We start from the raw sequence: 16,494 nt of genomic DNA, 5'->3' as shown, positions 1-16,494 counted from the left end.
ATATTGAATGACTTTTTCTAATGGAGAGCACAAAGCATTTTTACTGCTATAAGCTTGGCTGTGGGATTCATTCAATCAGCAAAGATTTATCAAGGGCCTATTATGTCAGGCACTGTTTTAGGTACACTATTTCTCATTTTCTTCTGTTGCTGTAGGATACATGAGTTAACAAAACAGACAATGTTACCAGGGGGTCCTTGCTCCCAGAGCTCCCAAGATGGTGGTAGACCACTTCCAAAATGGCGGCAGGCCACTTCCAAGATGGCAGCAAGCCTCGTTTTCTTTGACCTGGGGTTCTTGGCCTCATGGATTCCAAGGAATGGAATCTTGGGCCATGTGGTGAGTGTTATAGCTCTGTTAGAAGCCATGGGTCATGGAAGAGAACCATGGAACCCAGTGACTAGTGTTCAGCCTGATTAGGATGAACCCAGGCACTTAGCCATGCAGGAACAATGGCAAGCCTTTAGCCCTATCGGGAGTGGCAATGGGCATCTCGCTGGATCAGGAGCACAGCAGACACCCTGTTGGATCTGGAGGGTTGGAAGTCAGCAGCAGGTCTGTGATGGCAGCAAACAGCAGTGGTAGATGGCAAGTGAAAGCTCAGCTCGAGCGGTAACAAATATGGACCAGAAGAGTGCAGCTGCAAGATTTAATAGAGTGAAAACAGAGCTCCCATACAAAGGGAGGGGACCCAAAGAGGGTAGCCATTGCAGGCTCGAATGTCTGGGTTTATATCCGGATCATTGTCCCTCCTGCTGTGCTCTCAGGTGATAGATGATTGGCTATTTCTTTACCTCCTGTTTTTGCCTAATTAGCATTTTAGTGAGCTCTCTTTACTACCTGATTGGTTGGGTGTGAGCTAAGTTGCAAGCCCTGTATTTAAAGGTGGATGCAGTTACCTTCCCAGCTAGGCTTAGGGATTCTTAGTAGGCCTAGGTAATCCAACTAGTCCTGTCCCTCAACAAGATCTCTGCCCTTATGTAGCTCAAGTTCTAGAGGGAGACTAGAATATTACAAATAATTAATATAATAGTACCATCAAACTGATTGGTGCCATGGACCAGAAAAATAGAGCAGGAAGCTGATTAGAAGTTTTATGGTAGGAGAGGGCAGATTGCAATTTAAAATATGATGGTCAGGACAGACATTATATGCAGTTACCAAATTAGCTGTCTTAAAGGAGATGAGAGGGTTAGCTATGAAGATATCTGGGGTAAATGAGTTCCCAACAAAGGGAACAGCTGAGCTCCTAAGTCTGGAGTATGCCTGGAGTGTTCAAAGCAGAGCAAGGAGGACATTTTAGCTAGAGTGAAGTGAAGAGAGAAAGAGACTTATAAGAAGTACTGAAGGAAGATTTCATAGGGCATTGCAGGTGTGAAAGAAAATATCTTGGGACCCTTCAAGCTGGGAACATCTCAGGACAAACCTGCTTCCTAGTCTATTCAAGTCATCACTTTGCTCACAGAGATAGATGAATATTCTGATTGCCTCCTTTGGAAATACTTATTAGAAACTCAAAAGAATGCAACCAGCTGTCTCTCACCTACCTGTGACCTAGAAGTCCCCAGTTGGGGGTGGGGAGGGGCTTGCTTTGAGCTGTCTCCACCTTTCTGGAGAGAACTAATGTACTTCTTATGTATTGACTGATGTCTCATGTCTCCTTAAAATGTATAAAAACAAGCTGTGCCCCGACCACCTTTGGCACATGTCATCAGGACTTCCTGAGGCTATGTCATGGGCATGCCCTCAACCTTGGCAAAATAAACTTCCTAAATTAACTGAGACCTGTCTTAAATTTTTGGGGTTCACACAGGTCATTGTGAGAACTGCATATTTACTCAAAGTAAAATAATGAAATATTTGAATAGATTCATATCTGATTTGACTTAGTTTAAAAAGATCATTCTGGCAACTCTGTTAAGGCTAAACTGTCGGGGACAAGAATGGAAACAGACATCTACTTAGCTCTTTCAGTGATAGAGGTAAGGGATGCTAGTGCTCAAACCAGAGTGATAGTAGTGAGACAATGAAAGGTCAATTTTTGATCTATTTTAAAAGGAACTAGAACATTTATTCTAGCTAATGTATCAGATGTGGAGTGTTCAAAGAGGAAGAAGAGAAATGATGACTAGGCTTTTAGCTGAACAACTTAGATCAACTCGGTAAAAGTAGGTTTTGAGTTGGGAAGGCAGGAATTCAGTTTTGGGTATGCTATCCTTGAAATGTTTATTAGACATTCCAGTAAACAGTCATAAGTAAGTAGGCATATATATGAGTCTGGAGTTTAGGAGAGAGATCTGGACAAGAAGTAACTGTTAATAGTAAAGAATTAAAAAACCAAGATATGAGCCTGGAGAGATATTCCAACATTAAGTTGTCACAGAGAAGAAGAGAATTTAAGAGAGAGATCTGGACTAGAAGTGACTCTTAACAGAAAAGAATAAAAAAACTGGATGTGAGCCTGGAGAAACATTCCAACACTAAATTGTCACAAAGAAAAAGAAAAAACAACAGAAGAAAATGAGAACAATTAGTTTTGAAGAAAGGAAGAAAACCAAGTGTGTAGAGCCTGGAAATGAAGAGAAAAAAATATGTCAAAGAAGAAGAGTGATTAATTGTGCACACATTGCTGATAAGTCAAGTAAGACAGAGAATGAGAACTGGCTATTGGTGTCCTACACGTTGTTAAATATAGTGAACCCCAAGTTTCTCTTCAATGAATCAGTATGTCAGTATGTTCAGCTCTCTTATTCTTTGATTCTCCATTTTAAAGTTTAACTTCCTGGTTCTTTTTGCCTCCTTGTCTCTAGTTTCAGTAAACAACTTTCCTGCCATTCCTAATCAGTAGTTCATATCTGTTCCCCTGGTTACCTGCTCTGACCTAAGTCATCTTTAGTTACCTGTTCCTAACCATCCTTCCCACCAAACTACTCACCCAGCCACTCTGGCTTGTACTCCTGCTCTTTTTAAAATAGCCAATTGGAATTAGCTTAGACTATGTGGTCCAACCCTAGCCAGTAGGGAATGACAGAGCAGTAGGGGCTATCTGTGTCAGGAGTAAGAACTCCTGCCCCTGCCCTGTCCAGGTGTGCTCTCGCCATTGTTCCATCTGTGAGGAGCACCCTTTTTGCAGAAAGGAAAAATTGCCTTGCTGAGAAACTTAAATTTATGTTCGAGTGCTATTTGTTTGCAGCACCGGGGAACAAGCATTTTGCATTTCTAACAATTTGAGCAGATTCATGGAGGAATAGGATATATTCCTCCTGGGGCGGGGTTATGAGAGAATAGACAGGGAGTTAAAGAATGTACATGGCCGACTCTTTCAAGGAGAAGCAGGGCAGTAGCTGGTAAGGGCAGTGAGATCTAAGAAAGGTTTTGTTGTTGCTATTGTTTTCTTAAAGTGAGAGAAATAACAGCTGTGTTTGTATGTTAATGAGAATAATCTAGGCAACTACTTTGCTAATTATCATTAGTAACAATCTAGGAAACTACTTTGCAAATTATCTGTAGTAAAAGATTGTCTTTGTTCTTTTTTAAAATTTCTGATTATTTATAAACTGATACTTTTGTACAAAGTAATAAAAATTATTGACTAGGAAAATGAAATGGAAAAAAGACATTCAAAATATAAGCCACATTTTTCTATGGGAAACAGTGTGGCCATTCCTCACAAAATTGTTAATCAGATTATCATACGGTCCAGCTATTCTACTTCTGGATATATTCCCAAAGAATTGAAAGCAAGATTTCAAAGAGATATTTGTACACTCATGCTCACAGCAGCATTATTCACAATATCTAAAGGTGAAAGCAGGAGTTTGAGACCATCCTGGCCAACATGGTGAAACCCTGTCTCTACTAAAAATACAAAAATTAGCTGGGTGTGGTGGCATGCACCTGTAGTCCCAGCTACTCAGGAGGCTGAGGTAGGAGAATCATATGAACATGGGAGGTGGAGGTTGCAGTAAGCTATGATCATGCCACTGCACTCTAGCCTGGGTGACGGAACGAGACTCCATCTCAAAAAAAAAAAAAAAATGATGAAAGCAACCCAGTGTGCATTGATGGATGAAAGGATAAATAAAATGTGGTAAATGCATATGTTATGGTTTGAATATTTGCCCCCTCCCAAACTCATATTGAAATTTAATTGCCAATGTGACAGTATTGGGAGATGCGGCCTGTTTGATAAGACTAGGGCATAATGGCTCTTCCCTCATGGGTGGGTTTAATACCTTATAAAAGGGCCTTCAGGATTGAGCTGTCTCAGTCCTTCTGCATTGTGCTCTGTGAGGATCCAGCATTCTCTCCCTACAGAGGATGCAGTGTGCAAAGTGCTATCTTGGAAGAAGAGAAAGGCCTCATCAGACACCAAACCTGCCAGTACCTTGACCTTAGATTTCCCAGATCTCAGACCTATGGGAAATGAATTTCTGTTATTTATAAATTATCCAATCTTGGGTATTCTTATATAGCAGCACAAAATGGACTAAGACAACATACAATGGAATATTATTGATTCTTAATAAGAAAATTCTGAGACATGGATGAAGATTGGGCATATTATGCTAAGTGAAATAAGCCAGTCACATGAAGACTAGTACTATATGATTCCAATTATATGAAGTATCTGGAGTAGTCAAATTCATAGAAACAGCAAGTAGAATGGTGGTTACCAGGAGGTAGCAGGGAGGACAAAATGGGAGTTGTCATTTAATGGGTATAGGGCTTCAGTTTTGCAAGATGGAAAAGTTCTGGAGATTGGTTGCACAACAATGAATATACCTAACACTATTGAACTATATACTTAAATATGGTGAAGATGTTAAATTTTATGTTATGCATGTTTTGCCACAATTAAAAATAAACATAAGCCAATTTTTAAATTATTTACTTAGACATAACATTTCTCTGTAAAAATCTTAAAAAATTTCTACATGCTTACTCTCAAGTTGTGTTATCTTCTCTCAATCTGGTAACTAATTCATAGATTGGCATGAGTGCATGGTCATACTTTGATTAACTATCACTGAAATGATGATGTAGAAGAGATGAGAGAATTGCTGGAGTGATGTTTGGTGTAGTGAGAAGGGATGGGATTAAGTGCACAAGCAGAGGGATTGACTTTGGGATAGTGAATTTTCCATGTGTGCTAACAGGTAGCAAGACTGAATGTGAGTGCAGATGCTGTTGAATGGGTAGAACAGGTGGTGAGAGACTGTGGGTAGATTCTTCTGTAAGTTTCCATTTTCCTGATGAAAGTAAAGAAACAAGGTTGTCACTTGAGACTTCGGATAGAATAAAGTAGAAAGCTTTTTATAAGAGTGGAAGAGTGTATAGATACTTTGAGTAAAAAAATGGAAGGATGGAAATATACCATATTAACATAGTATTTGGTTTCTTCTATTCAAAAAATACCCCCCATATTCCATTTTACTATTTAATTTTTCCTTCCTCCCCAATGACACTCTAAATCTTAAAGCCAGGAGAAATGTTACACTCCTTTTGTATTCTACAGATCTTACTTAGGTAGGAAATATTCATAAAATCATTTCAAATGTAATCTGAATTAATAACAGCTAGCTTCAAATTGTTTAGTTTCTTCTTCTATTGATCTTTATGCTGCTATTATAATTTTTGTGATGTTCTAATTAGAGACACACGTCATTTCTTTTTGTGCTTATTATTTTTATAGCATTGCCGTCATGGGCTATGTGTAAACAAAGAAACGGAAACACGTCCTGTAAATGGTGAATGGGGACCATGGGAACCTTACAGTTCTTGTTCAAGAACATGTGGAGGCGGAATCGAAAGCGCAACCAGGCACTGTAATCGTCCTGAGTATGTCTTTTTTATGTCACTATAAATTAAGATTATCTCAAGGCACCAGAAAGTAAACATTAGTTTCACTCACTTCTAAAACTGGAGGTCAGTCCGTAAGTTTCTGAGATTCAGAAAACTTCTGGAACACTTTAAGCAGCGTTGATTTATATTTTGGTAGATTCAGACATTTAAAAAAAAACCCTAAATAGATTAAATTTTATAATCTGAACTGAGTCCATTTTCTTCATTTTTTTTGTTTTTTAATTTAGTATAAATTTTGAGGCATCAATATGAATGACAGTTATATAATGGCATTTTCACATTTACTGTATGCCTAATGAAACATCCTGGCTACTTTCACTTATGTTTCAGATCTTCTGGATAACATATATAGTTTGGTTATCAATTTTTTACTGTTTTGTGCAATGTGACATGTGATACTTTCTTTTCTCTGCTTCTTGTGTTATAGACGCATCATTGTCTTTAGCTGAATAAGTACTAAAGCATATCTCCCCCTCATCAAACTATTTAAAAGGGCTTAGATATTGCATTAAGATTTTAAATTAATGTTTCTGTTGTATATATGATATATAAGTTGGTAAGCAATATGATACTTTTTACTTAAAGTTTTATTAATAAGCATTTTTAATGCAGAAATGTGACTTACTCTGAATAAAATCTTGGTTCATTTAAATTTTAGGATAAATTATACTAGAAGTCTTTATATTCCAAAAATTCTGCAAAAAATTTTATTTTCCAGCATAAGTCAAAATAACATGGATATAGATTGATACCATAAAACTCCTTGAATTGAGTGATAAATAAGATATACATGACAAAGATGTGTATACATTTCCTTTTTATTTAACATGGCATCTGCCTTTGTTATTGTCTTTGGCTCACCACATGTCTTTTCTTCTTTCCAGAAAATGAGCAAACCCTTTTTTGGAAGTTTAAGAACAAACTTCTATTGTTGGTTTCTTGCTAGTTAACCTAGTCAAGAATAAGGTATCATTTCTGCCCTTTAGGCTCACTGTCCACATTAAGGTGGATATTTTTGTGGTTCATTATCCATAGAATTGCTTAAAACTCATGTTACATACTTCTGTTAAAAAGTGTTAGTGGGACTTCACTGATTTTCTAGATCCTGGAAAAGAATGGAACTTTTAGAAGTAAGTGGCACAAATAATGTTGTACTGATGTGCTTTAAAATGTAATGAATTTGACTAGGCCAAGAAACGGAGGAAATTACTGTGTGGGCCGCAGGATGAAATTTCGATCATGTAATACTGATTCATGTCCAAAAGGCACACAAGACTTTCGAGAGAAGCAGTGCTCTGATTTTAATGGTAAACATTTGGACATCAGTGGCATTCCCTCTAATGTGAGGTGGCTTCCAAGATACAGTGGCAGTAAGTAAATTATGCTGTTTCTTTGATGTAAATTTTTCTGAGACATAAGAACACATAGCTTTATTATTATACATTAAAAATTTGACCTTTTTCTTTTTTACAGTTGGCACAAAAGATCGTTGTAAACTCTATTGTCAGATTGCTGGAACCAGTGATTTCTACCTATTGAAGGATATGGTTGAAGATGGTACTCCTTGTGGAACTGAAACTCATGACATCTGTGTTCAAGGCCAGTGTATGGTAAGTAAACTATAAGTTTGTATTAGATTTAAAGTGACTTTCAGAATAATGTTTTTTTCTATTTATATAACCAAATATTACTTTTACTATTTCAGCATATGTTCTTACGCATTCCAACAAAGCAACCTTTGTTATCATGCTATCTATAGAAGTATGGTTAGCCTGGTTACTGGGAATTCTTTGTCATCAAGAATGCCTCAACAAAGCATTAAGATAAATTTGATGACTTTCTGTGGTCTATTGTACTCATAATCAAAATAGGAATGAGGTCAGCTTCCTAAAAAGATAGAAAATAATAGGATACAAGGATTGTAAAGAGATTTTGCTACTTTAAATATAAGCTTTTTACAGTAACGTTTTCCTTGTCCGTTGAAACCATTGATATTCTCCCTTCCTCTTTCCAGCTCGCTGTCACTTATTTTTTATGTACATTCAACAAACATTGATTGAGTAGCTACTAGATGTCAGATACTGTTCAAGTCACCAGGATAAAAGATTGGAGCAGAGAACCCCACTTCCAAGATGGTCACAGATTTGTGGGGGAAATAGGCATGTAAATAATTAGAATGTAGTGCTATGGGTCATCTGCAAGGTAGCATGGAGACATTGAAAGGAATTTCTTATTTTATGGGCAGGTGGGTAAAGGATTCAGAGAACCTTTCATGGAGCGCATAAGACTTGTGCTAAGTATTGAAATGAGTAGGTTTTAGGAAGATGAGGAAGTATGGGAGCAGAGTTGGAGTTAGAGACTAGCAGATGGTTGTCAAATGCACTTTTTTTTTTCTTAACTCCTTAGAAACACATAGAAGCATTTGAAGTCAAGGGAGAGATGTGATTCGATTTGCATATTGGAATCTTCAAAATACTGGGTTTAGAAGATTGGAGGCAGGTGGTCCATTTAACAGGGTTGTAGGTCAGAGCAGATGAGATGCTGAGTTAAAGCACAAACATTGCAATGGCAGTCTTGAGAATGGATGGCGAGTTTGAGAACTAGGATAGTGAATGTGGTCTAAAGAATATAGTAAGTGTACTTCTATGAGATCAACTTTTTTAGATTCCACATATGAATGAGATCATATAGTATTTTTTTTTTGGTGCCTGGCTTATTTCATTTAACCCAATGTCCTCCAGGTTCATCCATGTTGTCACAAATGGCAAGGTTTCCTCTTCTTTATGGCTGAATAATGTACCATTTTGTATATAAACCCGATAGTTTAAATCCATGCATCCACTGATGGACACTTAGTTTGATTTCATATTTTGGCTATTGTGAATAGCGCTGTGATAAACATGGGAGTGTAGATATCTCTTTGATATACTAATTTCATTTCCTTTGGATGTATACCCAGTAGTGAGGTTGCTGGATCATATGGTAGTTCTATTTTTAGTGGATGTTATGTGCTGTCACCACAAAAATGATAACTACGTGAGGTTATGCATTTATTAATTAGCTAGATTTAACCATTCCTTAATGTACTGATATTCTTCAAAACATTATGTTGTACATGATAAAAACATACAATGTTATCTGTCAATTTAAAAATAAGAGATAAAAATAATTAAAAATATAAGTATAATCTTATGAACTTATTCCTTTGGTTAAAGTGGAGCTCTATAGGGCCAACTTCATCTCCCCATAAACAAATACCTTTTACCTTATCTCAGTGATAAAGGCTCTTCACCCAAAGAGCTAATGAGATGTTCAAAGAGAATTAAAATAATTTAAGTCAGAAACAGTTTAAATACTGAAAAGGTTATTCAGTGGCCTGAAAAAAGTTGTGCTTTAAATTAGCACCATAAAGTCATATGAAAATGCAAAAGTTATGATGAAGATTATCTGAACATATAGAGGCATACTACTTTCAGAAAATATATGCTTAAAATTTTGATTTTGAAAATATCTGCCTTGTATATAAAAAAATTCACTAGGCTTAAGAAATTTTCTTTACTGATCACTAAATTTAGAGGGCCATTCTAAACAATGGAAAGAGTTATTGCAATGTATGCAGAGGACAGCTTCTTCATGGAGAGGAGCTGCATTTGTTTCTTTGAAATTTCTGGAACAAGCCATCTACTTGCATATTCATTCATTCATTCATTCACTTTTAAAAATAAGCACTGTTATGCTGGGTATTAGTTTTAGAGAAAGTGTTACTTTCAAATATTTATTTGAAGCTAAGACTATTTGCAGAGTTCTAAGGTCATGAGTTAAAATAATAACCATGGAAATCATCTTTTTGGAGTATTCTAATGCGTTATTTACATACTCATACTTTAGTCTCTTTGAACGACATTTCTTTTAAGAGTGGTTTTCAAATGACAGTGGGTATTGGAATCAATGTCAGTGTTACAATGCAAATTCCTAGGTTTTATTTCCAAGTATTATAATTTAGAAGATCTGGGATACTGTCTTTTTAAATACCACCCCATGTGATGTTGATGCAGGAGGTCTGTGGATGACCCTTTAATAAACTTGGGTTTTTAAATGAATATGTGAAAATGTTGACATACAACTAGATGAGTACATATTTTGAAACAATTTTGTTGTACTGAATCTCCTGTTAATTGAAAGGATGTTTGTGAAAAGAACTTTGTAAACTTTAAAGTGCCATGCTTATAGTTGGTCATTCTTTTTTTTTTAACTTTTATTTTAGGTTCAGGTGTATATATGCAAGTTTTTTATACAGGTAAACTCGCGTAACAGGGTTTTGTTGTACAGATTATTTCATCATCCAGATACTAAGCCTAGTATCCAATAGTTACTTTTTCTGATCCAATAGTTACTTTCTCTGATCCTCTCGCTCCTCCCACCCTCCACCCTCAGCAGGCCCCAGTGTGTGTTGTTCCCCTCTTTGTGCCCATGTGTTCTCATCATTTAGCTCACACTTACAGGTGAGAACGTGTAATATTTGGCTTTCTGTTCCTGTGTTGGTTTGCTAAGGATGATGACCTTCAGCTCCATCCATGTTGCTGTAAAAGATGTCATTTTATTCTTTTCTATGGCTGCATAGTATTCCTTTGTGTCTATGTATCACATTTTCTTTATCCAGTCTACCATTAATGGACACTTAGGTTCATTTCATGTCTTTGCTATTGTAAATAGTGCTGCAATGAACATACACCTGCATGTGTCTTTATGGTAGAACAACTTATATTCCTTTGGGTATATATCCAGTAATGAGATTGCTGAGTTGAATGGTAGTTCAGTTTTTAGCTCTTTAGGGAATCGCGACACTGCTTTCCACAGTGGTTGAACCAATTTACACTCCCACCAACAGTGTATAACCATTCTCTTTTCTGCAATCTTTCCAGCATCTTTTATTTTTTGACTTTTTAATAATAGTCATTCTGACTGGTGTGAGATGCTATCTTATTTTGGTTTTGATTTGCATTTCTCTAATGATCAGTGATATTGTGCTTTTTTCGTAGGCTTGTTGGCTGCATGTATGTCTTCTCTTAAAAGGTGTTTGTTCATGTTCTTTGCTCACTTTTTAATGGGATTTTTTTTTCTTGTAAATTTATTTAAGTTCCTTATAGATGCTGGATAATAGACCTTTGTCAGATGTATAGTTTGCAGATATTTTCCCCCATTCTGTAGATTGTCTATTTACTCTGTTGATAATTTCTTTTGCTGTTCAGAAGCTCTTAAATGTAGCTAGATCTCATTTTCTAGTTTTTGCTGTTGCAATTGCTTTCGGTGTCTTCATCATGAAATCTTTGCCAGTTCTTATGTCCAGAATGGTATGGCCTAGGTTGTCTTCCAGGGTTTTTATAGTTTGGGGTTTTACATTGAAGTCTTTAACCCATCATGAGTTGATTTTTTTATATGATGTAAGGAAGGGTTCCAGTTTCAATCTTCTGCATATGGTTAGCCATTTATCCCAGCACCATTTATTGAATGGGGAGTCTTTTTTCCATTGCTTGTTTTGATCAGCTTTGTTGAAGATCAGATGGTTGTAGCTGTATGGACTTATTTCTGGTCTCTCTATTTTGTTCCATTGGTCTGTGTGTCTGTTTTTATACCAGTTCCATGCTGTTTTGGTTACTGTAGCCCTGTAGTATAGTTTGAAGTTGGGTAGCATGACACCTTCAGCTTTGTTCTTTTTGGTTAGGATTGCTTTGGCTATTCAGGCTCTTTTTTGTTCCATGTTAATTTTAAAATAGTTTTTCTAGTTCTATAAAGAATATTAATGGTAGTTTTATAGAAATGGCATTGGATGTGTACATTGCTTTGGGAAGTATGGCCATTTTAATGATATTGATTCTTCCTATCCATAAGTATAGAGCATTTTTCATTTGTTTGTGTCATCTCTATTTCTTTGAGCAGTGTTTTATAATTCTCATTGTAGAGATCTTTCACCTCCCTGGTTAGCTGTATTCCCTGGTATTTTATTCTTTTGGTGGCCATTGTGAAGGGGATTGTGTTCCTTATTTGGGTCTCAAGTTTGTTAATATTGGTGTGTAGGAATGGTAGTAAGTTTTGTACATTGATTTTGTATCTTGCAAATTTGCTGAAGTTGTTTGTCAGGTTAAGGAGCTTTTGGGTCGAGACTATGGAATTTTCTAGATATATAATCATGTCATCAGCCAGCAGGGATTGTTTGACTTCCTCTTTTTCTATTTGGATGCCCTTTCTTTTTTTCTTTTTCCTGATTGTTCTGGCCAGGACTTTCAGTACTACGTTAAATAGGAGTGGGGAGAGAGGGCATCCTTGTCTTCTGCCAGTTTTCAAGGGAAATTCTTCCTGCTTTTCCCCATTCAGGATAATAGCTGTTGTGGGTTTGTCATAGATCGCTCTGATTATTTTGAGGTATGTTCCTTCAATGCCTAGTTTATGAAGAGCTCTTAGCATGAAGGAGTGTTGAATTTTATTGAAAGCATTTTCTGCATCTATTGAGATAATCATGTGATTTTTGTATTTTGTTCTGTTTATGTGATGAATTGCATTTGTTGATTTGCATATGTTGAACCAACTTTGCACCCCAGGGATGAAGTCTACTTGATTGTGGTGGATAAGCTTTTTGATTTGCTGCTGGATTTGGTTTGCAAGTATTTTGTTGAGGATTTTTGTATCAGTATTCATCAAGGATATTGGCCTAAAGTTTTCTTTTTTTGTCCTGTCTCTGCCAGGTTTTGGTATCAGGATGATGCTGACCTCATAGAATGAGTTAGGGAAGAGTCCCTCCTCCTCAATTTTTTAAATAGTTTCAGTAGGAATGGTACCAGCTCTTATTTGTACATCTAGTAGAATTCAGCTGGGAATCGTGTGATCCTGGGCTTTTTTTGGATGGTAGGCTACTTATTACTGATTCCATTTCAGAGCTCATTATTGATCTGTCCAGGGATTCTCTTTCTTCCACCTTCAGTCTTGGGAGGGTGTTTGTGTCCAGGAGTTTATCCATTTCTTCTATGTTTTCTAGTTCATGTGCACAGAGGTGTTCATAGTAGCCTCTGAGAGTTATCTGTATTTCTGTGGGGTCAGTGGTAAATCCCCTTTGTCATTTCTGATTGTATGTATTTGGATCTTCTCTCTTTTCTTCATAATTAGTCATTCTTATAATATTGATTGTAATTGTGTCTTGAAGGCAGCTGGTTGTGATCACGTGTTAAACTCCAGTGTCAAGATAGACAAATGTGGAGTGTGTGGTGGCGACAACTCTTCGTGCAAGACAATAACAGGTGTCTTCAACAGTTCTCATTATGGTAAGTTGTGTATTTGTTTCTAGATTTCGCTTTTATTTAGTATAGTAATGGAGTCTGTAAAGAAGGTGTAACAATAATTCTTTGTTACTGTTTTGTCTACTCTATACCCTTAGTCCAAAATGATTGTTAAGGAAACATTTCCTAAATATAAAAAAGTTAAATACTGTATTAGACCAGATGTATCCTTGATTAATGAATTCACCTGCCCCAGACAAATCTGATTCTTAAAAATGTATTAGGTGCATTTCTTAGAGTAAATTCAGTGCTATTTGACTGTGATGTGTGATATGTGAATAATCCTCCCATTAATGAAATGGTTTTTTCCCTATAACCTAAAATGTATATATTTGTGATTTTTCCCAGGAAACTTGCTTTCAAATATTTTCATTACTTGAATCACTTTCTTTATTTGGTATGACTTGACCTATCTGTTACATTTCTTATTAACAGTACATAGAAAATGTTGATTGAAGGTGAAGGATGAAACCATTAACTTAAATATTTTCTGAATTAAATATTTCAGAATTATTGTCACATATGATTTTCCAGGCAGTATCTGGATCACATATTGGCCATAATTAAATTTTTCTCCAAAATATCATGAGAATATGTAAAGTATTTTCCATTGTTATGTTTTCTGGGCAAACTTTTTTTGTTTTTATGATAATTAAAGCAGATCTTTAAAACTTTCTTTGCAAATTAAATTTATTTCTTACAACCTTATTTATTCATTTATTTATTTAGAGACAGTGTGTTACTCTGTTGCCCAGGCTGGAGTACAGTGGCACAATCATAGCTCATTGCAGCTCTGAACTCTTGACCTCCAGCAATGTTTCCACCTCCTCATCCCCAGTACCTAGAACTACAGGTGTTCACCACCATGCTCATCTAATTTCTGTGTGTGTGTGTGTAGAGATGGGTCTCAATGTGTTGCTAGGTTGGTCTCAAACTCCTAGCCTCGAGGGATCCTCCCATCTTGGCCTCCCAAAGTCCTGAAATTACAGGCATGAACCACTACACCTAGCCTATTTTTTACAGTCTGACTGTTCAGCTTTAAATTGTGTTCATGTGTGTTCAAATTGTTACTTACTTCCATTTAAACAGTATAATTTAAAACTTGATATTTATGTTTTTATGTATGTGAAAAACATAGTACTTTTATACTCTGATATTTACGAATCTCGGTTACTAGATGATTTGATATATGATTTTTCTAGTTATTTCTTGGGAGCTACACATATTTGATTCCCTTCTATAATGCATGGCACATACTTATTACAGTCTGTATTTACTGAAAAATATTTTTTCCAGGATAAAGCCACAGGAACCAAATTAAGATCAAATATGTAATCTTGTGAAAATTGTACTGTGCATTAATCAGTTTGCAAATAGAACAATGTGTTAAACTCATTTGCAAGGTCTGATTAGCATTTGTCACATTTCTGCCCCCTGGTGGTAGCCTTCATCTTGTCACCTTTGCAACGCCTTAGGCTTGCTTTCTTGTAAAAAATATAATAAATAGTAAAGATATAAATAGTAAAAGTAGTGGGTGAGAATATTTTATAGTGAAAAGGAGGTTAATTAAAATTATTCTTGTAGGTCAATAACCTACAACCAGTAGGCATATAGTGTATACCAAATCATGAAACTATTTATCGTCTTACACTAAAAATGTGATGCCTTAGATATAAATAAGTCTGCTCTGAAACACATGCAAGATAGTCTGACGTTAGGGTTGCAAATTTAAGCTCTTTTTAAACTGTCTTCTTAAGTTAATTCCATATTTATCAAAGGTAGTGTATGAGAAAAATTACTTTTTACTCATGGTGCAGTTAACTAGGAGGAAATCCTAATAAATAAGGAAAAGGAAAAACTTAGAATAATATCCTTAGAGTATAGCTAATTGTATATTTAAAAACCTGAGTATTTGGACAAGTATGTAATGTGAGTGTTTTTAGTTTCATGAAAACGTGTTTTCTTAATATATGTTAGATAAAATGTTTCCTCTTTTGAGCAGTGCCAATGTCGCTGAATTGGCCTCATAAAATGGAAATATTACATTCATTTCACTAGAGTAAACTTTTTACTTTTCTCAAAACAAGTTGATTAGTATTCTTGTAAAAATAATGTAAAATTTGGGGAATAGATAAAGAGATTCCTGCTTATACTACAAACTAAAACTTGAGCTTTAAACTTTTTCTTTTTTATGATTTTTCAATAATGAAATTGAAAAATGTTATTATTTTGCTGTTTACTGAGTCTGTGTGAATATATCATAGCAATGACCAATTATTTTAATATCTCCTGGACTTGTGAATTGTATTTGAAATCTTCTATTTTTTTCCCAGTATAAAATATAAAAGCATTAACAAAGCTTAAAAATGGGTATGTGTACTAAGTGTCTCAGGAGCTAAAATATTAGCTTCATTCCATTCTATATTAAGAATATTAGAAGTAGGAAAAGGTTAGGAAAAGTTAAGAATCTTAAACTGTTTCTTGACAGCAACCACTTTTTCTCAATCCTCAGTAATTTGTGTAAGGTACTGACTCAAAAGGAATAACGACTGTGTAATTTTGTAAAGACACAACAAAATTAAGTCTGACTATGCTATTCATATTTTTCATTCATTCAGCAGTAATAACCTCTGGGCCATCTGCTTTTTGTGAAATTTAACATATGTAAAATTATATTGCAGGTTATAATGTTGTTGTAAAGATTCCCGCAGGAGCAACAAACGTTGACATTCGTCAGTACAGCTATTCTGGACAACCAGATGACAGTTACCTTGGTAAACATTTCTCGTAAACAACAGCCAGTATGTGGCTCATGTGCAATTTCATGGAAGTCTGTAGTTGATGTGAATTCTTGGAAGACAAGAGTCCCTTTAGCAAACATGCAATTTTATTTCATACTGAGCTTAGGGCTCCCTATACATATGTTCTTAAGCAGTCAAAAATGTATTACTTTAAAAAAAAAAAAAACTTAATGAAATTCTGAACAATAATTTGTTTTCAGTTTTTTTCTTGTGTGTTTTAGATAACCAGAAGTTATATTCAATTAGTTGCATGTGTATTTAGAATAAAATTCTCTTCTATCATTTTGTCTAATATTAATTATAGAATTCTTTGGGGTTAAATGTTTTAAATAATTTTCTTAATTTTTTTTTACTATGTAGCTAAAGTATTTAAATACAGTTTTTTAAAAGCTCTTGTATTTAAAAAAGTCAGAAAACGAACTGTGGTTTCACATTTTTATATGTTAATGAATGCAGTCACAGTATATTGTCTGTTAGCTATTTCTAAAGTATAAACTTAA

General features: G+C 35.4%; 1 protein-coding gene across 6 annotated transcripts in view; it reads left to right on the top strand.

Moving 5' to 3' along the window:
* The window catches only part of ADAMTS20 (ADAM metallopeptidase with thrombospondin type 1 motif 20), a 210,862-nt gene that overhangs the window by 94,503 nt on the left and 99,865 nt on the right, over positions 1-16,494 (top strand). For all 6 annotated transcript variants that reach the window (XM_063672647.1, XM_063672643.1, XM_063672644.1 and 3 more), the window contains 5 exons: positions 5,696-5,841; positions 7,054-7,235; positions 7,339-7,475; positions 13,061-13,178; positions 15,875-15,967. In XM_063672647.1, coding sequence (XP_063528717.1) covers positions 5,696-5,841; positions 7,054-7,235; positions 7,339-7,475; positions 13,061-13,178; positions 15,875-15,967 — 676 coding nt within the window. The remainder of the gene's footprint in view (positions 1-5,695; positions 5,842-7,053; positions 7,236-7,338; positions 7,476-13,060; positions 13,179-15,874; positions 15,968-16,494) is intronic.

The sequence above is a fragment of the Pongo pygmaeus genome, chromosome 10 (assembly GCF_028885625.2).
Source record: "Pongo pygmaeus isolate AG05252 chromosome 10, NHGRI_mPonPyg2-v2.0_pri, whole genome shotgun sequence".
Taxonomy (NCBI): Eukaryota; Metazoa; Chordata; class Mammalia; order Primates; family Hominidae; genus Pongo; species Pongo pygmaeus.
The sequence above is the reverse complement of the archived record's forward strand: the minus strand, read 5'-3'. Positions and strand labels throughout refer to the sequence as shown.